This window comes from Magnolia sinica, chromosome 6 (assembly GCF_029962835.1).
Source record: "Magnolia sinica isolate HGM2019 chromosome 6, MsV1, whole genome shotgun sequence".
In the NCBI taxonomy this organism is placed as follows: domain Eukaryota; kingdom Viridiplantae; phylum Streptophyta; class Magnoliopsida; order Magnoliales; family Magnoliaceae; genus Magnolia; species Magnolia sinica.
This window is the reverse complement of record NC_080578.1, coordinates 19,183,672-19,211,089: the sequence shown is the minus strand read 5'-3', so window position 1 is coordinate 19,211,089 and position 27,418 is coordinate 19,183,672. Positions and strand designations below refer to the sequence as shown.

The 27,418-nt window shown below is 43.0% G+C and overlaps 1 protein-coding gene and 1 non-coding gene across 2 annotated transcripts; both read left to right on the top strand.

The window, feature by feature from the left end:
- The first annotated feature begins 12,381 nt into the window (after positions 1-12,381).
- Positions 12,382-12,488, top strand: LOC131250190 (small nucleolar RNA R71). The gene has a single exon (XR_009173119.1). It is a non-coding gene; the product is annotated as a small nucleolar RNA R71 (small nucleolar RNA).
- Positions 12,489-22,823: 10,335 nt separating this feature from the next.
- LOC131249538 (cucumisin-like) lies at positions 22,824-27,392 on the top strand. Its single transcript, XM_058250343.1, has 10 exons — positions 22,824-22,901; positions 22,986-23,071; positions 23,491-23,588; positions 23,703-23,843; positions 24,160-24,262; positions 24,624-25,134; positions 25,514-25,836; positions 26,074-26,185; positions 26,264-26,477; positions 26,788-27,392. Exons 1-10 carry the CDS (start codon positions 22,824-22,826, stop codon positions 27,390-27,392), a joined length of 2,271 nt encoding a protein of 756 aa, XP_058106326.1.
- The last annotated feature ends 26 nt before the right edge of the window (positions 27,393-27,418 follow it).

The window sequence follows — 27,418 nt, the reverse complement described above, 5'->3', positions numbered from 1 at the left end:
GAGGAAAACCCATCCGGGCCGAGAGCCCCGTCTTTTGGAATGTCGTTGACGGCTGCCCACAATTTCTCCAATGATGGGGGGGAGAAGATGATCATTGTCCTGCACTGATAGGACATAAGGGATCCCAGAAATGAAGTTCTCCACCGAAGAGAGGGGAGTTTCCTTGAATAAATCTTCAAAAAACTCCACCGCCGCTGCTTTGATTAGACCTCGGTCCATAATAACGTTGCCGTCCCCATCTCTGATAGTGGAGATCGCAACCCGCCTGCATTTCTCAGTAGTCACCGCATGGAAAAACTTAGTATTACGGTCCCCTTCCTCCAACCAGGAGTTGCGCACTTTCTGCTTCCAAAAGGCCTCCTCCCTCAAGTGGAGATTCGCCAATTCTTGCCTAATAGCTAAGCTCTCTTGCAAGATCGACTCCTCGGTGGATAACTGCAGATGAGATTCTGACTGAACTAGCTCCTCTTCCTCTTCATTTACCTACGAGAATATGTCCCCAAACACCTCTCTGTTCCAGACTTTAAGGAGTTTGATTTTCTTCAATTTAAGCTGCAGGTTAATCATTGGCTGAGGATCACACTCTCCTTCCCAGGCCTTCTGAATCACATGCTGGAAATCTTCATGTAGTGTCTACATGCGCAAGAACCTGAAGGGCCTGATGCTGGGCTGATGATGGGAGGGAAAGGATAAGAGGAGTGGTGCATGGTCTAAATTTATCCTGGGCAAATGTTGAACTTTGAAGGATGAAAACAGAGTAGCCCACCTGTCGTTCATGAGGACCCAGTCAAACCTAGCCTAGACCCTAGCATTTGCAGTCCTGTTATTGCTCCAAGTGAAGTTATTTCCAGAGAAACCTACGTTAACTAGGTCGGCGTTTTGAATAACATCTGCAAATTCTGTCATACTGGCCAAATTCGGGTTTCTGCTATCTCTTCTTTCCGATGCATCCGCCACAACGTTAAAGTCTCCTCCCATTGCCCACGAGCCATTCATATTTCTATTGATATTCGCTAAGTCCTCCTAGAGTGGTCTTCTAAGTATCTTAGAGTAACACGCATATATGATAGAGAGATAAATGAGGGCACTTAGGATCTGCATAGAAATAGGCATAGAAAGCAATTGATTGGATGCATAAGTTACAGAAATATGCAGGTGATCCTGGAAAAATACCCAGATTTTACCCCCTTTATCCCCGTTGGAGATGGATTTGTGGAAGCCCAGCTTCAAACCGATGGCGACTCATCTCTGCTCGCACAATATAGGTTCCAGGACTGCTACCAGCACTGGTTTGAACCTACCGATTAACTTCTTTAGGCTTTTGATTGTTGGGGAGTTCCCAACTCCTTGGGCATTCCAGATTATGACTTTATCCATCAGTCACACACCTAGAGTTGATGGACCTGCCTTTCAATCTTCTTAATCTGCTGTACCAATCTCCCTCTCCAGTTATCGTGGTCGAGTTCCAGCTCTGATTTTTCTTCTTTCTGGTTGGTTTTCTCCTAATAGCAACGGTATTTCGGTCGAGGGGGAGGCTTGTAATAGCCTGATTCTCAGCCCCCTTTAATAGAATGTGGCTGGTTTGATTTAGACTCTTCAACAACGGAGAAGAGGCCTCTCTCTGATTTTGACGGTCCAATGGGCCATCCTCCAGTAGGCTATCTCCTCTCTCCAACTCTGAACAAGCTCTTTCTTCCGCAAAGTAGGGAGATAGGTCCACTTCCAAATGACCTGCCCCTGCTGGCCTCACTGAATTCATATCCTGACATAGAATAGGGTAGCTATATATATATACCTGATGAGATCAGAAGCAACCTAGTACCTGGGCTGCTGAAATTTCTAGAATTGAATTGAAGGGCTGCCTAGATGCAGGGGCGAACTGCCGAATGACCTGGCTCTACCCCTAAGTCTGCTGGATTTGATTCCCCCTACTGGGATTTGTAGTTGAGCGTGGCTAATTGGAGAGGGGTTCATATGCAAGCTGCTTCCTTCCTGACGGCCTGATGAGGAAATCGGATCTCTGATGCGAATGGGAAACTGTTGGGCATCACTATCACCAATCAGCACAATCGTTTGGAGAGCATGCTCACCTTCCTCCCACTGATGCAGCTCGCACGAGTCTGGGAGATGGCGCACAACCAGGTCGACTACCCCCAACCCAGCAGAGCCCATTCCAGGAGGGGAACTGATCTGCCCTGTATCATGGAGACCTTGAATATGATCCGTCGAGAAGTCTGGACTTGCCCTCTTTAGCAGCTGCACTGGCGAGGAAGGGGAAGCAGTACTAGTCATAAGGTGAAGGGATATGTAGGGTTGGGGCAACCTCTAGGATTAGGTCGAAGGGGTGGGCGGATCTTAGAGGGGGGGGGGGGGGGGGGGTAAAGGCAGGTAGGTAGGGATGAGTTGAGAGGCTTCAGAATTGGAGTGAGTGCATAGGCAAGGCTGATTCGATTGATAGGCCTGGGTTAGGATAGGCAACTCAACTTGGTGAGGGGAATAGGTGAGAGATTGGGGCAAAGGAGCCTGAGTAATCCGGCAGGGTATTGAAGGCTCGGCTAACACGGTTGAGGTGTTAGGCAAGGTTGAAGGAAGGGTGATAGGTCGGGATGAGACCATACGAGTGGTGGGCAGGGCAGGGCCAAGCAAAGTCCCCCTCTGATCAATCAGGGCCAAAGGAAGATTCTCAGAAGCATTTCCACAAACAGATGGGAGGCCTTACCTACCAATCCCACTATCTCTGAAAAATGACAGCACCACCTAAGATTTCGTTAAGCTAGAAGTCCTAGGAGCCGGATTTGGGGGTTGGGGGCATATCCCACCAAGGGCCTGGCATTCCATGGCACTCACTATAGGAAAGGAGGAGCCATTAACTTTCAGATAACACATTGAATGGAGATCTGCCCCTGGGAGCAGGGGGATACAGATCCTTACAAACGCCTGAAAAACGCCCAAGGCCGCCATACTATCAATCTCAACGACCTTACCATAGGAGCTAGCGATTTTGGAAATGGTCGACGGGAACTAGGCACGGGGTGGGATACCAATCAGCCTAATCCAGATTCCTTTGGCCAGGGAGCAAGCATCAGCACTCCAAGGTTCTATACTGATAATACCCATTTCATTAAGGAGGGCTGCATCCCCTGCAAAATCTTCCATCTCCTCCTTTGACTGAAATCTGACCAGGAAATTAACCAGGATGATCCTCGTGAAATCCACCAAGGACGCCGCCAGGGGGGACTTGCGAGTGCATTCAACCAGGTGAAGAATGGAGATATCATCTCTGCCCACTTGGACGAGCAGGGTTGTGGCCAGCGATTTGGTCATCGTCTCCACTTCCCCTTTGCTTGCCTTCATGATGAACGGGCAACAACTCAAGTTAGGTGACAAAAATCCAGAGAATGGGCGCGCACCCTAACTCGGAGGAACTTGGGTTTGGGGTGGATTCGGAGCCGCTGGGGGAGGGATCTCCACCCGGTGCTTCGACCCCTCTGCCCTAGGTTCCCCCTTTTGCTGTCTGGCTCAATCTATCGTGATAATACGCCCATCAATCCTTCTAACATTTAGGGTTTGGATGACATCGTATGCTTCTTGCTCATACCAAAATCTTATGAAAGCAAAACCCCTATGCTTAATCTGGGTTTGGTCTTTGGGCAGAAACACTTCAGCGATCTTACCAAACCTCCCAAAAATGCGGAGGAGGTCTTCAACGGTTATGTCAAATGTGAGATTACCTACAAAAATGGAGAATGCAATAGGCGTCGGACGACTTCTTCTCATCCAAGCTTCCTCCCAGCGCTCCATGACAACACCTCCTGTTCACACCCCAAGTGCAGGGTTGTGATGTAGTAATAAACTCGGTAAGACCGAGGTCGAATCCACAGGGACTGATACCTATACGTTATCTAAAATCAAGTAGAAATAGAACTAGACTAAGATTTGATCTAGACCAAATAGAAATTTAAGGAATAATGGTGAAATAATTATCTAAATCTTTAAGAAATTCAGAGGAAGGAAACTAGGGATTCAGAGGATCCAACTGTAGAGATCAGGGAGATCTTATGCCTGCATCAAGGATTATGGAATTCAAACTTATTTGATCTGGTTTTCAAGAGATGAAAGGTATATGAATTATAATGGATTCCATCATCTAACCATGCCCAGGAGACAAAGCCAACAACAGGATTAAACTAATTACCAACCAATCAACAATGTATGAGGATCAGGAAGGGTACTGTCATCCTACCATGCCCATGGAGCCATGATGAACAACAGGGCTTCCTAACTTCATAAACATAAAAAAAAAAGAAAAAGAAATATTCAAAGCCATTGCAAATCCATTGTAATTTCAGTCACAACAGACCATAAAAGACTAGGAAAAATATTCCTTGAATAATCAAATATATCAAATTCAGTTTATGCATTAAAGGCACAAAGTAGACTCTCCGATCTTGCTACAGGCTTCACCTCTTAGCCCTAGCTAAGAGGTTTAGCCACACATGATATGGGCTAAACTTAAGGCAAATAAAAAATAAAAAGAGAAAGTAAAGAACAAGAAGGAAAGAAATAAAAGGAAACAAAAGAAGACAAAAAAAAAAAACTTCACTCTCTCTTCAATCCTCTCGCTTAGTTCCCTGCCCCATCAAAGAATTCCCCCTGCCAATTGAATATCCTCCCTCTCTCTTTTCTCCTGTATTTTATACATGTGAAGGGCCCTGGAGAAGTCGGCTGGAGAGTGCGCAAGTTTTTTTTTTTTTTTACGCAGGCCGCGTGCAAAACACCTCTCGCAGCAGAAATACCCGCCAACTCACTTGTATTTCGATAGAAAGTGCGGGACATACCGCTCATATCCTTGGATTTTGGCATCGTGGCATTGCTTGACTCTTCCTTGGCTTTCATACGGACGGTCCAGATCGGTCGAATGGGTCATTCCGGTGGGCCACTTCATCGAACCGCGTCCGGTGATCACGGACGCACTGCCTGCGCAAACGGCTTGCGCTGAGATGATTTGTGGGTTCCTGTTCGGCGTCGGAGAGCAAATCCATTCCGTCCATTAGCTTTTTGGCAAGATTTCGGGTGGGAATGACAGGTTTTGGAGTGATTTTGATATGGTCCACCTGACTTTTCTCGCCGCCGTTCGTCCGACGTTTAAACGCTCGAAATTGATCTCAACTTGGACTGCAAAATTTCTCCACCTAGGCTGTGATGATGGGGACCAAATAAATCTCATGGATGGTCCGGATTACCAATCCGATGCTGATCAAGCTCACACAACAGCCTGAGAAGGCCGGGCGACGTTCGGTTTTTACGGACGTCCGCAACAGAGGTGCGCTGATGCATGGTGGGGTCCACTTAGACTGATCATATGGAGAGTACAATCCAATATAAAAGCCTCTGCATCTGACCTTGATCTTGATCCCGAGTTTAGAGAGAAACCGTGGTTCGGATGGGCCACACCGTCGGTCGACGCAAGGATGAATTCTTGTAGATGTGAGCTTGGCGGCATGCATAGATAAATAAAAACAGTGAGTATTGGGATAAAATCGTGGTCTTCACACGATGAACGGCTTGGATCACCAAAAACGATGATGATGGTGGGCCACTTCATCAGCAACGGGTGCCCTGCTGCGGAAAAAACAGAGACTTCCTTCTCTGTGAAGGAGAGTCGAATGCTGCGGGTCAAAGTCGGTTTGACCTGACTTAGCGTTCGGTGCACCTCTGTTGCACGTATGCTATGTCCACTCATCCTATGTAAATGGGTCCCACCGTGATGTTTCGAGCAATCCACTCCATCCGTCCCTTCTTCCAGATAATTTCACGAGTCGAGCCCAAGTTGGAAGCATATCCAGTGATCAAATGGGCCCCGAATCAGAGATTTATGGCCTGATTTATCCGTTGGGCCACTTCCCTAGGAGTCCAAAGGCTGAATTTTGAAGTGTACGGTTAATTTATGGCCCTCAGGCCATGTATGAAATTTTGAGCCAATCAGATGGCAAGAACTATGTGATCTTGCATTTTTCACCAATTTCGGGCCTCTTTAACGTGAATGGCCTGCATTCCTCGGATCCTTGATGCATAATTTCATTGATCTTCATCTCCTGGAGTCCGTCCCTTGCCTTGGGTGTCATCAGAGCGTTAAGTCCATGCTTTAAGCATCCTTTTTCAGTCCATGCTCGTAAATACACTCTGCATCACAAACACAATTAAATTAGGCCATTAAACGGTATCATGCGTGTAAAACTATGCTGCAACTGGGTCTGATATGCAATATTTGACCCTCAACACAACCCCCAACCAGCATTTTGCTAGTCCCGAGCAAAGTATGCGAAAAATAAGTTGAGAATCACAGAACAATTTATAAACTCGATTGATTTTTGCGAAGTAATCCAGATATGAGAATTTTTAGATTCATGACTGTTGGATATTACTTTCTCCTAGACTCCAGCGCACGGTAAACTTCATAATTAAGGATAAAATCAAAGTATTATTCCATTAATTAGAAAAATTCTAACCGTTGAGATCTATGCATGTATAGTCTAATCTTGACTTGTTAATACTAAGATTCACCTCGATATTTAAGGATATCATTGGTAACCAATAAGAGAATTCACGATAACCAGAACTTGCCTCACCCATTATCTTTTTATTCTTTTAATTTTTGACTTTTCCATTGAAAGTAATGTTAAGAAGGGAAATCAAATCCTTACCTATAGGGAGCAAACCTAAGGTAAAGACTGTAAATCCAACTTTTTCACTTATCATTCATGGGGAATTAAATCTACACCTATAAGGAGCAAACCTATAGTGTAAACCATTCGCCCAATCCTTTCAATTTTTCAAGTTGGTTCCTTTCATGTTTAGTGATTACTAAGTTAATCCGTTAATATCGAACTGAAACCTTAATATGCAAGCGAGATGTGTCCTGCGAATTTATGACTCAATCAATGTCTACAAATTCTAGTAATGGATTAACAATTCAAACTTAGCTCTGAAATTTGATAGATGACTGAATCCAAGAGTCATAAAGTACCAACATCACGCATCTTGTAGTTCTAAATCCAAGATGGCCGTCAAAATCGCTTCGAATTCATATGAAATTCTAAAAAACAATTTATTATTATTATTATTATTTTTTTTTTTTAAATTTTCACAATCTCTGCTCAAGACTAGGAACATACTGATTAGGAAGCCTAATCTCCCACCCCCAACCTAAAATCTACATTGTCCTCAATGTAAAAGAAATAAGCATGCAATGCACATGGGACAAAAAGAGTAAATGAGAAGTAATGGGAAGATAGTACCTGGATGATGCATAGAGAGACACTTTTCAAGAGATCACAGCCTGGGCACCAATCAGCACGAGAGAAAAGGTAACAAAAAATAACACAAAATAAAATCCTACCTATACCACTTTCGTAGGTGCTCTCGATTGCATTTAGCGTATGCCACAAGCCTTTAAACCCCTAGGTTACCCCTAGTGGACGAGTTGTAGTCTCGTGAGGGTTTGCAGTAATGTTACCCACAAACATTGAACTAACTAATGATAAAAATGAAATGAAATGAAGAGCTGGGTTGCCTCCCAGGAGCGCTAAGTTTACGTCTTCAGCCAGACCAAAGCAACTACCATAATCCTATGAAAGCGATAAACCTACCTATACCTCCATCAGACTAGGAGCTCAGTCCTGGTAAACAGGATCAGTCAGAGGCATGGACATGTCCTCGGAATCAAATTTCTCGACAAATGGCTTTAAACGATGTCCATTTACTTTAAACTCCTTGCCATTGTCGGGATCTCTTATCTCGACGGCCCCATGAGGAAAAACAGTAACAACAATGTAAGGGCCGGTCCAACGAGATCGAAGCTTACCCGGGAAGAGATGTAATCGAGAATTGTACAGAAGGACCTTCTGACCAGGCGTGAATGATTTTCGTAAAATGTTTTGGTCATGAAATGCTTTCATCTTGTCCTTGTAAATTCTCGAATTATCGTACGCATCATTCCGGATTTCTTCAAGTTCATTCAATTGAAGTTTGCGTAGCGAGCCAGCGTTGTCCAGATTGAAATTAAGATTTTTGATCGCCCAGTACGCTTTATGTTCCAACTCCACAGGCAAGTGACAAGCTTTCCCATAGACAAGTCTAAAGGGAGACATTCCAATAGGAGTTTTAAATGCAGTACGGTATGCCCATAAGGCATCGGTCAGTCGGATTGACCAATCCTTACGATCAGGGTTAACCGTTTTTTCCAAAATGTGTTTAATCTCCCTATTGGAAATCTCAGCTTGTCCACTTGTCTGTGGATGGTATGGGGTGCTCACCTTATGAGAGATACCGTATTTCTTCATTAAGCTCTCGAATGGTCTATTACAAAAGTGTGAGCCCCCATCACTAATGATGGCTCGAGGCGTTCCGAATCGAGAAAGGATGTTCTCTTTCAGGAATTTAATGACCGTGCGATGGTCATTCTTTCGACACGGAATCGCTTCGACCCATTTAGTGACATATTTCACAGCGATCAAAATTGACAGATTTCCAAAGGATTGGGGGAATGGTCCTATGAAATCAATGCCCCAGCAATCAAATGCTTTTATGATAAGGATGGAATTCAAAGGCATCATATTTCGATGGAACAATGTTCCCAATTTCTGACAATGCTCACAAGCCTGCAAAACTCATGAGTGTCCCCGAATATAGGGGGCCAATAAAAGCCACACTGCAGAATCTTGGCCGTGGTCTTTTTAGTAGAAAAGTGACCACCACATGCCTGTGAGTGACAGAAGGAGATGACACTCTGATCCTCATCGTCTGACACACATCTCCTTAGGATTTGGTCTGGGTTATATTTAAACAAATATGGATCGTCCCAAAAAAAGTTGCATACCTCAGTAAAGAATTTCTTCTTATCTTGTGCAGTCCAAAGTGTCGGTATGGAACCTGTAGCAAGATAATTAGCAATATCAGTAAACTAAGGTGAATGGGAGACTCTGAACAATTGTTCATCAGGGAACATATCATTGATATGGGTCGCCTCAAGGGAATCAGAGGTATTAAGGCGAGAAAGGTGATCGGCCACTACGTTCTCTACTCCCTTTTTATCTTTAATTTTCAAATCGAATTCTTGGAGTAGAAGGATCCATCGTATCAAGCGGGGCTTAGAATCATTCTTAGAAAGAAGATACTTAAGTGCCGCATGATCTGTATAGATAATGATCTTGGATCCGATCAAGTAGGACCTAAATTTGTCCAAGGCGAACACTACAGCTAAGAGTTCCTTTTCCGTAGTCGAGTAGTTCACCTGGGCAGGATTTAGGGTCCTACTCGCGTAATGAATGACGTAGGGCTTCTTATCTTTTCTCTGGCCTAGGACCGCCCCAAGAGCATAATCAGAAGCGTCGCACATAAGCTCAAAAGGGAGGCTCCAGTCGGGTGGCTGCATGATTGGTGCAGTGGTTAACGTGCCCTTAAGCTTGGTGAAAGCTTCCTGGCACTGCTCAGTCCACTCGAGCATCCTTTTGAAGAAGATTACATAAAGGACGAGAGAGAAGACTAAAGTCCTTTATGAATCGCCTGTAAAATCCTGCGTGTCCTAAAAAGGATCGCACGTCTCTGATGTTCTTGGGTGGAGGTAGGTTAGAGATAAGATCTATTTTTACCTTATCTACCTCGATTCCTTTGGACGAGATGATATGCCCAAGGACAATTCCCTTCTGAACCATGAAATGGCACTTCTCCCAATTGAGTACCAAGTTCTTCTCTTCACATCTTTTCAGCACACATTTAAGACTTTCCAAGCACTTGCTGAAAGATGGACCATAAACAGAGAAGTCGTCCATGAAGACCTCTAAATATTGCCCCACCATATCAGAAAAAATACTAAGCATACATCGCTGAAAAGTGGCAGGGGCATTACATAGTCCGAATGGCATCCTTCGATAGGCAAAGGTGCCGTAGGGACATGTAAATGTGGTCTTTTCCTGGTCTTCAGGGGCTATCTCTATTTGGTTGTAGCCCGAATACCCGTCAAGAAAACTATAATAGGAATGACCAGCTAACCTTTCCAGGATCTGATCAATGAATGGTAAGGGAAAGTGGTCTTTCCTCGTGACGGTATTCAACTTCCTGTAGTCAATGCACATTCTCCAACCAGTAGTGACTCTAGTTGGCACGAGTTCATTATTAGCATTGGCTACGATGGTGATTCCGGACTTCTTAGGGACCACTTGAGTTGGACTCACCCATTGACTATCAGATATAGGGTATATAATACCCACGTCCAGTAGTTTAAGAACCTCGGCTTTAACCACTTCCTTCATGTTTGGATTTAGTCTACGTTGTGGTTGCCGAGCGGTTTTTGCATTATCCTCAAGGTATATGTGATGAGTACAAATCGAGGGATCGATTCCTTTGAGGTCCGCTATCGTCCATCCCAGGGCTCCTTTATGCTCAATGAGAGTAGATATAAGCATACTCTCCTGTTCTTTCTCCAGGTGGGCAGAGATCACCACCGGGTATGTCTCATCTTGACCCAAATACGTATATTTCAAATCAGAGGGCAACGGTTTTAGGTCAAGCTTCGGCGGCTTGAGGTTAGACGGTAGAGGCACTACATCAGTTTGTGGTAATTCTTCAAATTGTGGCCTCCATCGGTTAACTTCAAGTACCGGTGCAGTATCAAGCAAGGCGCACGTCTCCCTAATCATGTCATCATCAAAATCATGGGAGTGGGCCAGGCACGTCTCTAGATGGTCGGAGGATAAGGTCAGAGGTGTCGTATCTTCCACGAAAGAGTCAATCATGTTAATGTCGTGGAAATCGTCATCATCCTCTGAGTTGCTGCCGTTATTGAAAAAAATGTTTGACTCCAATGTCAAATTTCCAAAAGACATAGTCATAATACCATTCCTACAATTGATAATTGCATTTGACGTGGCAAGGAATGGGCGACCAAGAATGACGGGAATCTGAGTGCTCATGTTATTGATGGGTTCAGTGTCCAGGATGATAAAGTCTACAGGGTAGTAAAATCTATCAACTTGGACCAACACATCCTCAATTATCCCTCTTGGTACACGAACAGAGCGATCGACAAGTTGTAGTGTGGTTAGGGTGAGTTTTAATTCCCCAAAACCTAATTGTCTGTATACCGAGTAGGGAATTAGATTGACGCTCGCTCCTAAGTCAAGAAGTGCGTGATCAATTCGATGGTTCCCGATTACACATGATATGGTTGGGCTACCGGGATCCTTGAATTTCTGCGGCACGTCTTGCTTCAGGATGGCACTCACTTTCTCTGTCAAGAAGATTTTCTTTTGAATAATTTTCCGTCGCTTGGTCGTGTATAAGTCTTTTAGGAATTTGGCATATGAAGGTATCTGTTTAACGACATCAAGTAGAGGAATGTTGACTTTCACCTGTTTCAACACCTCTAGGATATCCTGAGAGTTAGAGAGAGGTTTTGGTGAAACCAACCGTTGGGGGAATGGAGCAACTGGCTTCTCTAGAAGTTTCGGTTCCACTTTTTGTGGGACATCATTGGATCCATCATTGTTGTCCTCTTTTGGTTCTTGAGGCTTGTCGGGCCTAACCGGAAGAGTTTTGTCAATGATCTTCCCACTCCTAAGAGTGGTGATGGATTTAGCATGTCCCATCTGATTTGAAGAGCTGGGATCATTATTCTCGTACTGCGGTTTAGGATTGGGGAGAGGTTGTGCAGGAAGCATCCCCTTTTCTATAACCGTCATACGAGAATCTATCTTTTGCATAAAATCTGTGATTCCCCGCATTGCCTGAGCCAGCTCTTGTATGGGATTTTGAACCGGTTCCTCTTGAGGTTTCACTTGATTTGGATTTTGATTGAAGAAACCTGGAGGAGTCGCCGTTTGTCCATTCCTCCAACTAATGTTTGGATGATTTTTCCAGCCAGGATTGTATGTGTTGGAGTTAGGTCCAGTAAAAGGTCTTTGATAGTTATTTACGGCATTGGCTTGTTCATTCAACACTCCTCGAAAGGCAGGTATTGTAGGACAGTTTTCAGTTGTGTGAATGTTGCAATCACAGATGCCGCAAACAATTTCATTGACCTTATCCTTCTTTCCTTCCATGGCCTCAACTTTCCTTATGAGCGTAGTCACTTTACACTTGAGATCATCCTCTTCTTTCAAGAGATATAATCCACCTTTCTCCTTTGATTGAGTTGGCCTAGACGTGGTGTTCGACTTTGGGTAATAGTCCCAAGATTGTGTTTTTTCAGCCAAACTGTCGAGGTAGTCCCATACCTCGTTGACATCTTTATTAATGAATTCTCCATTACACATTGTCTCGACCATTTGGCGCATGGAAGATGTCAGTCCATCGTAGAAAAAATTTGTAATGCGCCACGTTTCAAATCCGTGTTGTGGGCATGAACTGACCAAATCTTTGAACCTTTCCCAACATTGGAAGAATGTTTCATCTTCCTTTTGGGCAAAGTTCATGATTGCTTTTCTGAGGGTAATCGTTTTATGATGTGGGAAGAATTTTTTTATGAATTCCCTCTGCATGTCGTTCCATGTGCCAATGGATCTAGGACGCAGTGAATGTAACCACGTCTTAGCTTTCTCCTTTAAGGAAAAAGGAAAGAGTTTCAGCCTAATTGTATCTTCAGATACATTAGGAAAACATAATGTAGCTATTATTTCATCGAACTCTTTCAAATGTAAATATGGACTTTCAGATTCAAGTCCATGGAATTTGGGAAGGAGTTGGATAACTCCTGGCTTGATGTCCATTTGTCCTGTGTTTTCAGGAAAAATCATGCATGAGGGCGTACTCACTCCCGCCGGTTGTAGAAAATCTCGTAAAGTACGAGGCGGGGGTGCCTGTTGCACCTCATTCTCATCTTGGGTATCCTCCACCCTGGGTGGAAGTAGAGGAGGTTGGTGTTCAGCCATAACTTCAGTTAACTCAGGGGATTTCGAGCGGTGTCTAGTCCTGCGATGGATAGTCAACCCCTCAACCAATCCTCCTTCAGTCAAGAGACGTCGAGTGTCGTCACGGGCCCACTTGGGCATGAAAACACTCGCAGCCCTCAATTAAAAACCTAATCCTAAGAAAGGGAAAGAAATCTATAAAGAAGGAGAGAGTTGGAAAGAAATTACCAAATTGGAGTCCTAAGTTAAAAACCTGCAAAATAAAACAAAAATAAGTTAGATTCTAAAAAGAGAAGAATGATCCTTTAAAAGAAAAATAACAGTAAATTAATTTCTAAAAGAAGGTATTCTTAAAAGAAAGTAGAAATTTCTAAAGTAAATTACGGAAGATCTAAACTAGAAAGTAAATTATTAAAAGAGAACTGAAAAAAATAGAAAGTAGGGAAGGAGCTTACCGAATTAGAAATTTCTATCTTAAAGGCCTACAAAATAGGGAGGTTAGTTTCTAAACCCTAAATTCTAAAAATATGAAAAAGTAGAGAGATTAGGAAGGAATTACCAATTTAGAAACTTATGTCCAGATCCTATAAAACAGGAAACAAGTTAAGTTCTAAAAATAGAATAAAATAAAATAAAAACTTCTATCCTAAAGTAAGTAAAATCCTAATCCTAACTTAATTCTAAAACTAATTAATTTCAGAAAAACGTAACCGTCAGTCCCCGGCAACGGCGCCAAAAACTTGTTCACACCCCAAGTGCAGGGTTGTGATGTAGTAATAAACTCGGTAAGACCGAGGTCGAATCCACAGGGACTGATACCTATACGTTATCTAAAATCAAGTAGAAATAGAACTAGACTAAGATTTGATCTAGACCAAATAGAAATTTAAGGAATAATGGTGAAATAATTATCTAAATCTTTAAGAAATTCAGAGGAAGGAAACTAGGGATTCAGAGGATCCAACTGTAGAGATCAGGGAGATCTTATGCCTGCATCAAGGATTATAGAATTCAAACTTATTTGATCTGGTTTTCAAGAGATGAAAGGTATATGAATTAGAATGGATTCCATCATCTAACCATGCCCAGGAGACAAAGCCAACAACAGGATTAAACTAATTACCAACCAATCAACAATGTATGAGGATCAGGAAGGGTACTGTCATCCTACCATGCCCATGGAGCCATGATGAACAACAGGGCTTCCTAACTTCATAAACATAAAAAAAAAGAAAAAGAAATATTCAAAGCCATTGCAAATCCATTGTAATTTCAGTCACAACAGACCATAAAAGACTAGGAAAAATATTCCTTGAATAATCAAATATATCAAATTCAGTTTATGCATTAAAGGCACAAAGTAGACTCTCCCATCTTGCTACAGGCTTCACCTCTTAGCCCTAGCTAAGAGGTTTAGCCACACATGATATGGGCTAAACTTAAGGCAAATAAAAAATAAAAAGAGAAAGTAAAGAACAAGAAGGAAAGAAATAAAAGGAAACAAAAGAAGACAAAAAAAAAAAACTTCACTCTCTCTTCAATCCTCTCGCTTAGTTCCCTGCCCCAGCAAAGAATTCCTCCCTTTTTATTAGTCTTCCCGACGGTGGCTGGAGAGTGCCCTGGAGAAGTCGGCTGGAGAGTGCGCAAGTTTTTTTTTTTTTTTACGCAGGCCGCGTGCGAAACACCTCTCGCAGCAGAAATACCCGCCAACTCACTTGTATTTCGATAGAAAGTGCGGGACATACCGCTCATATCCTTGGATTTTGGCATTGTGGCATTGCTTGACTCTTCCTTGGCTTTCATACGGACGGTCCAGATCGGTCGAATGGGTCATTCCGGTGGGCCACTTCATCGAACCGCGTCCGGTGATCACGGACGCACTGCCTGCGCAAACGGCTTGCGCTGAGATGATTTGTGGGTTCCTGTTCGGCGTCGGAGAGCAAATCCATTCCGTCCATTAGCTTTTTGGCAAGATTTCGGGTGGGAATGACAGGTTTTGGAGTGATTTTGATATGGTCCACCTGACTTTTCTCGCCGTCGTTCGTCCGACGTTTAAACGCTCGAAATTGATCTCAACTTGGACTGCAAAATTTCTCCACCTAGGCTGTGATGATGGGGACCAAATAAATCTCATGGATGGTCCGGATTACCAATCCGATGCTGATCAAGCTCACACAACAGCCTGAGAAGGCCGGGCGACGTTCGGTTTTTACGGACGTCCGCAACAGAGGTGCGCTGATGCATGGTGGGGTCCACTTAGACTGATCATATGGAGAGTACAATCCAATATAAAAGCCTCTGCATCTGACCTTGATCTTGATCCCGAGTTTAGAGAGAAACCGTGGTTCGGATGGGCCACACCGTCGGTCGACGCAAGGATGAATTCTTGTAGATGTGAGCTTGGCGGCATGCATAGATAAATAAAAACAGTGAGTATTGGGATAAAATCGTGGTCTTCACACGATGAACGGCTTGGATCACCAAAAACGATGATGATGGTGGGCCACTTCATCAGCAACGGGTGCCCTGCTGCGGAAAAAACAGAGACTTCCTTCTCTGTGAAGGAGAGTCGAATGCTGCGGGTCAAAGTCGGTTTGACCCGACTTAGCGTTCGGTGCACCTCTGTTGCACGTATGCTATGTCCACTCATCCTATGTAAATGGGTCCCACCGTGATGTTTCGAGCAATCCACTCCATCCGTCCCTTCTTCCAGATAATTTCACGAGTCGAGCCCAAGTTGGAAGCATATCCAGTGATCAAATGGGCCCCGAATCAGAGATTTATGGCCTGATTTATCCGTTGGGCCACTTCCCTAGGAGTCCAAAGGCTGAATTTTGAAGTGTACGGTTAATTTATGGCCCTCAGGCCATGTATGAAATTTTGAGCCAATCAGATGGCAAGAACTATGTGATCTTGCATTTTTCACCAATTTCGGGCCTCTTTAACATGAATGGCCTGCATTCCTCGGATCCTTGATGCATAATTTCATTGATCTTCGTCTCCTGGAGTCCGTCCCTTGCCTTGGGTGTCATCAGAGCGTTAAGTCCGTGCTTTAAGCATCCTTTTTCAGTCCATGCTCGTAAATACACTCTGCATCACAAACACAATTTAATTAGGCCATTAAACGGTATCATGCGTGTAAAACTATGCTGCAACTGGGTCTGATATGCAATATTTGACCCTCAACACCTCCCCCACCAGAGAGAAGAATACCTCTAATGAATGAATTCTGGACTTAGTCAATCAATTGGACTATCCCTATGAAAAAGGTTTTAATTTAGTTAAATTACATCCATTCAAAACTTTCAAAATCAAATCATCAGTTTAGTTTTTATTACTTAGTTTGTTTTGCATTTGATTTTATCCTTCTCGCAATTCATCTCCATGTGGGATCGACCCTATATTCAAGGGATATTACTTACAAACCTCTGCACTTGGAGGCAGGCAATCAGTGGGTTTCTCACATTTCACAATTGGTCAATATGATGGGCAATCCAAGTTGTTCATATAAAGAAAAATATCCTACTACGATTACGTACGAGCTTTCATCACTCGATGGACACTAAAATCAATTATTAAGGGGCTGATTTGTTAATTGGCCCACTTTTATAATGATCTAAGGGCTGAAATTTGACTTGTATCGTTAATTTATGATAGATAGACATGGGACAAAATTTCACATCAAACGAATCATGAAAACCCTGTGATGTAGAACTCAAGGGTGTAGGTTAACAACATTTTTGTAATTATTGTTAACATGAGAGTTTTGGAAAATATAATGGTTCTACATGGTCATATGTACGTTTTTAAGCAATTCTTACAAAAGAACTTATATTTAAATCATTATGAATAAGGAGTTACCCACCAAATTAATTAAGGGAAGTTACGTATATCAACTAACGTAATAGATGGTCAGATGACATGTTAAAAATAGTAAAACTTGATGGTTAGTACTCTGATCATGTATACAGGTGGAGGTACGATCAATTTTATAAACAGATGAACACAAAGTGGGTTTTTAGAGTGATAAAGAGGTAGAACATGTATACCATTAGATTTAAGTGGCTTGTTCACATGTGTAAGTTCCTCGAATTGTAGTTCTGATAGTCGGTTAAGTATATTCATAAGTGGCAAACAAGATGAACAGACCATAATCTTGATTCGATATGTGTACGAGTGGATGTAGGGATCAGGTAGTAGTGTACTATGATTGGGTGGTCCAAACTCAAAGTGGACGGTTGGATATCTTTACCCAGCGTTAAATAGCTGAAGGAACAGTTAGTTATAATGGACAAGTGAGAATACTTAGATATATGATGATTCTATCTTAAAATCAACGGTCGGATGACTTGATATATAGAGGAAAATTATTCCCAACTATCAGATTTAGGTTGGAGAAAAAAGACCCAGAGTTCCTTCTTTACGTAGCACGCTGCGGCCCTCCCGCCAAAGATTAGAGGCGCGATCTTCCTCGACAAGGTGAGGCTTGGAACCTTTAGAGGCCCTCCTTCCCCAGGTCTCGGCTCTAGTAGATAGTCCCCTTCCATTTGGTTTCCTTTTGGTTTTGTCCGCTTTTGTGTGGCCGCAACAGTGCCCTTTTGTTCGTCTGCCTTGCAGCCCGGTTGTCCTGTATAGTGAGATAGCTTCCCTAGTTTTTTCCTTTTATGATAGGCAGGTCCTTGTCTCTTTTTGTTCTCGAACCCGCCCGAATATCTCACAATGTAATTATCTTTGATCAATGAACAAAGGCCTTTTTAAATAAATTTTTTTTTAAAAAAAAAAACGTAAGGTTAGGATAGGCTAAATTACTGACACAAACATGTATATATACTAAAGTAAATTCAGGGTAACACTCTAGAACTTTCAATACTCGAGTATTGAAAAGTTCAGGGTGTTATAATCTACCCTCCTTAAACAAAATTTCGTCTCTAAAATTTAATTAATTCTACTATTTATATTAATTCATTATGTTTAAGTTTTCCCTGTATTCCTCATGATGTAGATATTTATGTTTAGGTGTGCATATAATTAGCTACATGAAATCGAGATGTTACATCAACATTATCCATTAAAATTTTCAAATCATTCTAGAGCACGAGCCCACAAATGAGACACATCCAAAGCTCAAGTGGACCACACATGAGAAACTAACGGGATTGAACGACTGCCGTTGAAACCTTCCTGGGGTCCACCGTGAGGTTTATTCACCATCTAACCTTTTCATAAGGTCACATGGATCTTTTTTTTAAATGAGAAAACTTTATTATTTTATATGAACAAAATACATTTTGGGTGGGTGTCACAAGAAAAAAGAACGATGGCCTCACTTATCGTATAACCCATAGAAGAACTAACCTTTTCTAATCACCCCCAAACCCACATTATCTAGAGTGAGGAGACCTTTAATAGGGGTGGGAAGATTAGCTCTACTCGAGTATCTACATTTGGGACACCCACCACTCAACATCTTTGTAAAGGCATCTGCCACCGCATTAGCTTACCACAAAATGTGGGATATTATGAAGAAGGGACTGAATAGCTTGAAGGCAATACCAAATCGTCCACAGGGCTGTAGTTTGGGAGTTGGTTGCTGCCTCCTCTATGACTCTAGAGTATGTTTTTACTACTATGTTTGTGAGACTCATGCTCGTATAAAGTTTAAGACCATCTACATGAACCTATATGAAGGAAAATAAATAAATATCATCTTGATCAGAGCCTTTTATGGCCTCAGGAAGTATTCAACAGTAGGGTAGGTGTCAATTCCTACTATTTCTAGTGTTGTGGTCTACATGAGCTTTGAATCTGCCTTGTTTTTGGGCTCATACCTAGAATGATTTGAAAAAATGGATGAAGTGGATCTAAGAAATACATCATCATGGAGCCATGTAAATTTCACACTTTTTTTTTTTTTTTGGAGAAATCCTGATTCATATATATCATTCTGAACAGTAAATTACATTTCAGGTCTTCCCAGGAGAAAAAGGACCTGGCGAAGACCTAATGTAACAAAAAACCAGGCCAAACCAATCCCACAATCCACAAAACCCTGAAAAACAGAACAAGAAAAAACTGAGGAAAAACCTCCCACCCACTGAAAGGAGAGTTGGAAAGCTACTTCCTCGCCCTGATAGAACCTAGCCCCACCTTGTCTAAGACAAGGAACCCACGCACTTGTTGGGGAAGCTCAGCCCAAGAACTGCTACAAAATTGAGATTGGGAAGAACTCCCTTCGCGGGCTAGCGCATCAGCCGGAGCGTTCCCTTCCCTGAAAATGTGCTAAAAAACTATTTACCCTTTTTGGCAGAGCTGGTTTATTCTGGCCATCCAGCCTCTCCATTTCCAACTCAGGCTTAAGTTCTCTTTAACCACCTTGACCACCAACTCCGAATCCGATTCTACCACCACTTCACAAAAACCTTTTTCTATACACATAGCTAGCCCGTCGTGGGCTGCTCTAACCTCAGCCCTAATGTTAGACATCACCCCATATCCTACAGAGAAAGCAAAAATGAGTTCACCTTTGTCATTCCTACAGACTCCGCCACCCCGTGCTAGACCCGGGTTTCCTCTAGACGATCCATCAACGTCAACTTTGACCCATCCCACAGGGGGTCTATACCATTTAACTATATATCGGCTCCCATTCCTGACTCCGCCTGAACCTATAGGTGGTTGCGGGTAAACGTTTGAAAGCGTACCTGTCCTTCTCCCTTCAACTTTGTTACCCTGTCTGGATAACCACCAGGCAACACGAGCGATCACTAACCCTGCCGCAGGAGCTTTACTATCGAACACCGCCTTATTTCTTGCTTTCCACAGTTCCCACCAGATAAAAGCTGGTGCTAAAATCATGTTGATATGGCGAGAGTTGCTGGTTGTGTATGCCATTCTCCATTGCGAAAATCTGGCTTCCACTGAGGGAGCCTACATAACGCTGATACGAAAAGCCCTCCTAAAAAATTTCCACACCGCTGCAGCTACCTCACTGTCCAGAAATGTGTGCCAAGGATTTTATAGCTAGGCCCTGTTTTGAACCTTCTCTACAGCAAACACACCTTGATGCTAAGTAAATGCCTCTTGATTGAATTACATTATCTACCGGGAGAGAGTTGTTGAAGAGTTTTCAAACAAACAACGAAATTTTTGGAGGTAACTGACCGTGCCAAACCCACCTCACCCATTCTTTCCTTGGAGAAAACGGCTTGCTAACTTCCCATGTCAATTTTGCTGTGAAATTTCCTAATGGAGTGAACAACCTCACAGGAGAATCTGGACCCTCTGATAGACAGAATCCCCCTTGAAAAATTACATCTACAACTTGTTGAGGAAGCATCGAGAATACCACTGTTGGAGGGAGAGGTCCTGCCGGACCTAAAATCTGCTTCACCTTTAGCTCTTTGATCTCTTCTAGAATGTCACCCGTCACATAATTTTGCAGAGGACCAAGACCGGTCCAATTTTCTTGCCAACACCTACAGTCCCCCTCTCCTATGTTCCATTGAACCTTATCATTTAGAAATGGTAGTAGGCTCCTCATTTTCTTCCAGATTGGAGAGCCGATTCCATCATTGATTCTTGAGGTCGAAAAATCATGCATCATACCATACTTTGCCACCATGAATGCTACCCAAAAACTGGAGTCCCTTTGAAATTTCAAAGTCCAGGCCATCTTTATCTGAAACGCATGCATTACTTCTGATAATTTCCGGATTCCTAGTCCTCCTTCTGACTTCACACCTCATGAAATTCAATTGATGCGTGGTGCAACACATTTTGCATATGAAGAAAACTGGAAGTGTTGACATGTGGAACTTCCATGGGCCCAATCATAATGTATGTGTCAAATCCCCACCAGCCATCTAATTTTTCATATGCTTTAGGGTATGACAAAAAATCAAGATGAATCTAATCCTCAAGTGAGCCGGGAAGGAATGAGAATTTGATGCCTATAGTTAAAAACCTTTTGGGGGCACAGAAGGTTCCGATCAAGCTAATATTTGTTTTTTCTTTTCTTTTTTTATTTTCATCTAGGTCCGTGTAACCTTATGAACAGGTTGTATAGCAAATAAACTTCACGCTTGACCCTTGGAAGGTTTAAATGGTAGTTTGTTCAATCCCTACTGCTTTCTATAGTGTGGTCCAATTGAGCATTGGATGTGCTTTATACCCTTCCTCTAGAATGATCTAGCAAAAGTTGACGAACAGTGTGGATCTAATGGGAAAGTTTTAGATGCTAAAAGTTATGTTGTGGAGTGCGCTGTCTACTACCGATAGAGAATCTGAGTTTTTTTGTGAGCCGGTGTGATCGGCAATGACTTGTACCCATGAGAGGGATGGCACAGAAATCACTGTGCCTTCGACACAGACCACCTGCACTGGTTAATCTATCATAAACATCACGGTGGACCCAAGAAAGATTTAGACGGTGGGCATTTTCATCTGCAATTAATGTTTCGTATGGTGCTGCCTACTTCAGTTTTGGATCAGACACATGAAATTTTAGGGTGGGCTCCACATTGCTTAGGGTTACATTAGATTATGTAGCCTTGGTTGAGTTGGCGTCTGTGGCGACCATTGTCTGGGCATCGACTTTTCAGAAGTTGACAAAGGAAACAGACAAAAATTCATTTTGACCTTGTTAACACCGAAGTAACTCTACTTTCTCTCTTCTGTTTCTGTTTCTGTTTCTGCTCTGTACCCATGATGGATCACTCGAAGCAGAGCTGAAGGCCGGACCGAATTTCCAACATCAATTGTTCTCAGGAGCCCGTGCAACCGAAAATTTCCATGGGACCGGTCGTGATGTGTGTGTGACATCTGCTCCACACATGATTTGCATGAGCTAATGTTAGGATGTGAGCCAAAATCATGCCGCTCCAAAACTCAAGTGGGTCATACCACTGGGAAAAATTGGAGACGTAACGCCTACCGTTAAATACTTCCTAGGACCACCATGATGTTTATATGCCATCCAAACCCTGCATAAGGGGCTTCCAATCATGATAAATTGACCCAAATATCAACACGATTCATAACTTTGCTGGGGCCGATAAGGCTTCAAATGGTAGGCATCCCATCCCTACATTCTTTTGTGGTGTGGTCCACTTGAGTTTTATATCCACCTGATTTTTGTTTTCGCCTGCTAACATGGCTGACCCAAATGATCGATGGACTGGATGTCACACAAATCATAGTGGTAGACCTCTTTTGTGAAGGGGCGGCGTAGTCGTAGAAAAATCGCGTCCGCATAACCTGCATTAACCAAAACTGCCATTATTTGTTTTTTCGTAACATATGTAGATTGAATCCATGCAAAGTACTGGACCAGTGGCTTGCTCCCCCTACACACCCTTCTACACGTGGCTGCACGTGCTAATGTGGCAAACGTGTCTAACATCCAAGCCATGCATAATGTGGGACCCCACTTGTTTATGTCCTGGCCAGAAAATAAGATCAGTCTGGTCATCAGGTGGGGACGAACATGACCACTGAATATGGATCTTTTATAACCGTCCGTTCTTTCCAAACATGTGTTGTTCCATCTAAAGATCAGACCAGCCCACCCACACGGCAGGATCCATGTGATAAACGACTTAGATATTGCAGACGTGGGCCGCATTGGCATGCTTTCACCCATGAAAATGCAGTTTAATTATGAAAATTCATCATCCATACAAGTCAACCAAGAACAAAAGAAAAAGAGACAGCTTGATGCTTGAGGGCAGGTTTTTTTCTTTCTTTCTTTCTTTCTTTCTTAATTGAAATGGGACGATGATTACTAACCAGAGCCAGCAATTGACGTATTATGGCCTGCAATTGGATGTTGTCACCAGAAAAATGATTATAAATAGCAGCAACATCTGCCGTAAGATGCAACTCATTCTTCCACTCAGTAGTAGCTAGCAAGAGGGAAAAATGGCCAACTTCCGTTCCCTTTTCTACCCCCTCTTGTTCGCTGTAATTGTGCTTACTTGCCATTGCCAGGAAAGAAAGGTAAAACCACATTCATTTCTCTATACTTATTTCATAATTTTCACATAAAGAATCATTAAGAACTAAAATGGGTATTTTGTATAGGTTTATGTTGTATACATGGGAAATCTTCCCAAGGAAGGAGTGTCTGTGGCGTCGCACCACACCATGCTGGAAGATGTTCTTGGAAGGTTACTCATATACGACGAACGCCTCTACCATTTCTATTACCACTGCCAATAACTGGATGACGACGATGATGATAACATGAGAAGGAAATTGTATACACAAAATGTGTTAATCATCACCGCTTGTACTGTAACCGAGTACCTCCCACCATCCAGTAGCAGCTGGCAGGAATCCAAGAACAAGTTGTGAAATGGGATTATACCAACATGCATTTTGAAAAACCCCCGTTTCGAAATGCATGTCAGGATTCCTGCCTGCCATCATTGGATGGTGAGATATGTGGTATATAATGCGTGCACTGAAATTGAGCCCTAGTAAACAAATGCATATGTTTAGGAGAGAACTGATAACAACAACCGTCTTGTTTCTCAACATAGACCCAAATTAATGGGAGTTCTCTTTTGAAATTGCATGTATGCAGTAGCTCCAAGGCCAAAGAGTCATTAGTCTATAGCTATGGGAAGAGTTTCAATGGATTCGCCGCTAAATTATCAGAGGAAGAAGCAGCCATGTTTTCAGGTAAGAAGATCGCTATACTTTTGGAAAGTACCAATGCAATGAATGAAATCAATGGAGAGGATGCAATAGGCAATGAGAAAGAATGGGAATTTTAACTATAGATTGTGATTACAGAGATGGAAGGAGTCGTTTCGGTACTCCCTAACACCAAGCTGCAGCTCCACACTACAAGATCATGGGATTTCACGGGCTTGCCGCAGAATTATTTGAACCTTCCTCATGAAGGAGATGTTATTGTGGGAGTGTTAGATACAGGTATATGCGTTACTTGAAGTAGTATACCTTAATCCTTCAAGAAATTGATTTGAATCTTATGATTAAAAATCAAGATTAGCATAGTTTTTGTGGGTGCGTTTGGATGCATATATCATGAAATTTGGTGCAACCAAACACACCCTTTAAGACTATGCACCAAATTTCACGATATATCTTGAAAATTTGCACCAAAATTAGATTGATTAATCATAAAATACCATGAAATTTCCTGATATTTGGTGCAACTAGATGCATGCATAAGTATGATCAGAATGCACAAATTCCAGTATCTTAGTTGTGTTTTTGGCGTCCATAGGTGTCTGGCCTGAGTCCGAGAGCTTCAGCGATGTTGGGTTCGGCGCTCCTCCGGCAAAATGGAAAGGGATTTGCCAGACTGTAGATAACTTCACCTGCAACAAGTAATTTTACTCCCCCCTTTAATTCTAAATTTGCTGAAGGCAGGTAAGCGGCATCGCATGCCTTAATATCTCCCCTTTTAGATGATCCTAGCCATTCAATGAAGATGATGAAAATGAATAAATAAAGCAATGACCTGCATTTAAAGAGGGTCATACCGGATGGTTAGGATCCACCAATGGGGAAGATTTTACAGTGCTCCCACTCACCATGGGACACCGTGGTGTTTTGGATCATCTAAGGTGAGCCCCACAAATAAAATTCATTGGCCAAGTGAATGTTTAATAGAATTTATATTCTCTTCAAGTAGATGTTTCTTCGTGTTAATTTTTAGATCTTTTAATGGAATTTTTGGATTTACAGCAAGCTCATTGGAGCTCGATACTACAACAGCGATAACTACTATGATGATACAGACTTCAAATCTCCGAGAGACTCAGAAGGACATGGGACCCATACTTCTTCCACAGCAGCAGGCCGAGCTGTACCTGCAAGCTACCATGGGTTAGCCAAAGGCATTGCAAGAGGCGCAGTCCCGCAAGCTAGAATTGCCGTGTACAAAGTATGCTGGTCGTCTGGATGTGGCCTGGCTGATATCTTGGCTGCTTTTGACGATGCAGTAGCAGATGGTGTCGACATCATATCGGTTTCCCTTGGATCTGGTTATCCATCACCGTACTTCCATGACCCCATTGCAATTGGATCATTCCATGCAATGAAGTATGGGATCTTGACCTCGAATTCAGCTGGAAACTCTGGCCCATACCCAGTATCCGTGTCCAACTACGCACCTTGGACTTTGACGGTGGCTGCAAGCACAATCGACCGGAAGTTTGTGTCCCAAGTGGTGCTTGGGAATGGACAGACCTTCACTGTAAGTCATGTGGATTACTCCATGAAACCATATTGATAATCTCTATCTATGTCCAGTGATCAGGATCTTTGATTTGGCATGTAGGGACCACATCTAAAAAACAATCCCATATGGACATTTGATCCATCAATGGCCGGGAAAAAAAAAAGAAAAAGATGATTGAATTAGAAATGAGCATTGCCTCGAATTCAATCTGCAAAAATCACCACAATCGGATGGTTGAAATTGTCTAATCATGGGGAATTTTGGCCTACGGCCCATCAACATGGTGACCCATCATATTAGATGTTTTGATCACGGTACATGTTTGCATTGTGTACCGTGGGGATGAAGTTTTCAATCTGATTTTTCCTGATATCATTCCTTTTTTCGCCGGCAGGGAAACGCCATCAATCCATTTGAACTCAATGGTACATCATACCCGATGATATATGGAGGATCCGCTCCAAATGCATCGGCCGGTGCAAATGCTGATATTTCAAGATCCTGCGATTCCGGATCTCTCAATTCATATGAAGTGCGAGGGAAGGTCGTCCTCTGTGACTACATCTATGATGGTTCTGGGGTGATGGAGGCCGGAGGATTGGGCAACATCATGGCTGACAGTGCATACTCTGATTTCGCCTTCTCTTACCCATTGCCAAGTACTCTTCTCAGTGTCGAAGATGGTGAGAAAGTATTGGACTACATTCAATCTACTGAGTAAGCAATACCCCAATCATCTCTGTTCCACAGGGACGTCAGAAGCATTTTTTGAAAAAAAAAAAAAACGTCTTTTAGATGCGTTTGGATATTGATTCGAATTGAATTGTGATTGTGCTCACTATGGGTTAAAATGGTGTCATGCCACCTAGGAATGAATCGTGATTCAATTCGATTTTGCATCCAAACACACCATTAGCCTAAGGATCTTTTAAACATGAAACTGCATGGTTTCAGCAACCCCATCGGAACAATCCTTGCTGGCGAGACATGGAAAGATGTTTCCGCTCCCCGCGTCGTCTCCTTCTCTTCCAGAGGACCCAACCCAATCACTCCAGACATTCTCAAGGTAATGTGGATTATTGGATGCTTCCCTTGTGCTGTTCGGAGAAACCTCTAATGTACTGAACTTTGGATGAATGGACAGCCGGATTTGACAGCCCCCGGCGTAGACATCCTTGCCGCTTGGTCACCGGTCGCCCCTCCTTCCATTTACTATGCAGATACCACCAGCGTCAAGTACAACATAATCTCGGGCACCTCAATGTCTTGCCCACATGCCAGCGGTGCTGCCGCCTTTGTCAAAGCTGCTTATCCGAACTGGTCCCCCGCCGCGATCAAATCCGCACTCATGACTACAGGTGATCTAAATGACTTCCTCTTCCCCATGTGTTTTGAGCCATATATTAGGTGTGTTGAGCTGTGACCGGAAATCTAGTTGGCATGTTCATCAGGTGCACACGCTTGTTTGAAAGAAATGAATGGTTGGAAGAAACCATGGGCCCTACTTGAAAAAAAAAAAAACTCGACTTGCCTGATTTTTGGACCAGACCAAATGCAGTGGGGCCCACCTGATGAACAGCCTGGTTCAGACACAAAAAATACATTGTACAGGGTCTTTTAGTTTTACTAATAAACCAATTCCACCCGCTGCCATTTCATCCTCGACAGCTTACGTCATGGACGCTAGGAAGAATGAAGATGCGGAATTTGCTTACGGATCCGGCCACATCAATCCCATGGCAGCCATAAATCCCGGGCTAGTATATAATGCAACCGAGCAAGACTACGTTGAATTCCTCTGCAATTCGGGCTACAACACCACCACATTGAGGATTGTGACCGGCGATTCAAGCACATGCTCTGGCAACAGTACTGGCAATGCTTGGGACCTCAACTACCCATCCTTTGCACTGTCTATACCAGATGGCCAATCCATTCGGGGTACCTTTCACAGGACAGTAACCAATGTTGGGTCTCCAAACTCTACCTATTATGCAACTGTCTATGCACCATCCTTCCAAGTGTCTGTCGAACCGTCCATCCTTTCTTTCACATCGGTGGGTGACACGAAATCATTTTCAGTTAAGGTGAGCGGAGGCGTCATTGCTCAGCAGCCCATAATTTCTGGTTACATTGCATGGAAGGACGGCGTTCATGTCGTGAGAAGCCCACTGGTGGTTTACACTGTACTTCCTGATGGTCCGGTTTCTATCAATAACGCTCATGAAGGCCCATCCATGCGTCATAGAAATGGTATCTTTGGGCGCATTTAGTGAACAAATGTGTAGAAGTGATATGG

Bases quoted from the DNA above. Each gene is read 5' to 3' on its own strand.
- LOC131249538 (XM_058250343.1), top strand. From the start codon at position 22,824: ATGGCCAACTTCCGTTCCCTTTTCTACCCCCTCTTGTTCGCTGTAATT. The intron at 25,837-26,073 runs GTAAGCAATACC...GCATGGTTTCAG, and splicing joins GACTACATTCAATCTACTGA to CAACCCCATCGGAACAATCC. The intron at 26,478-26,787 runs GTGATCTAAATG...CATCCTCGACAG, and splicing joins ATCCGCACTCATGACTACAG to CTTACGTCATGGACGCTAGG.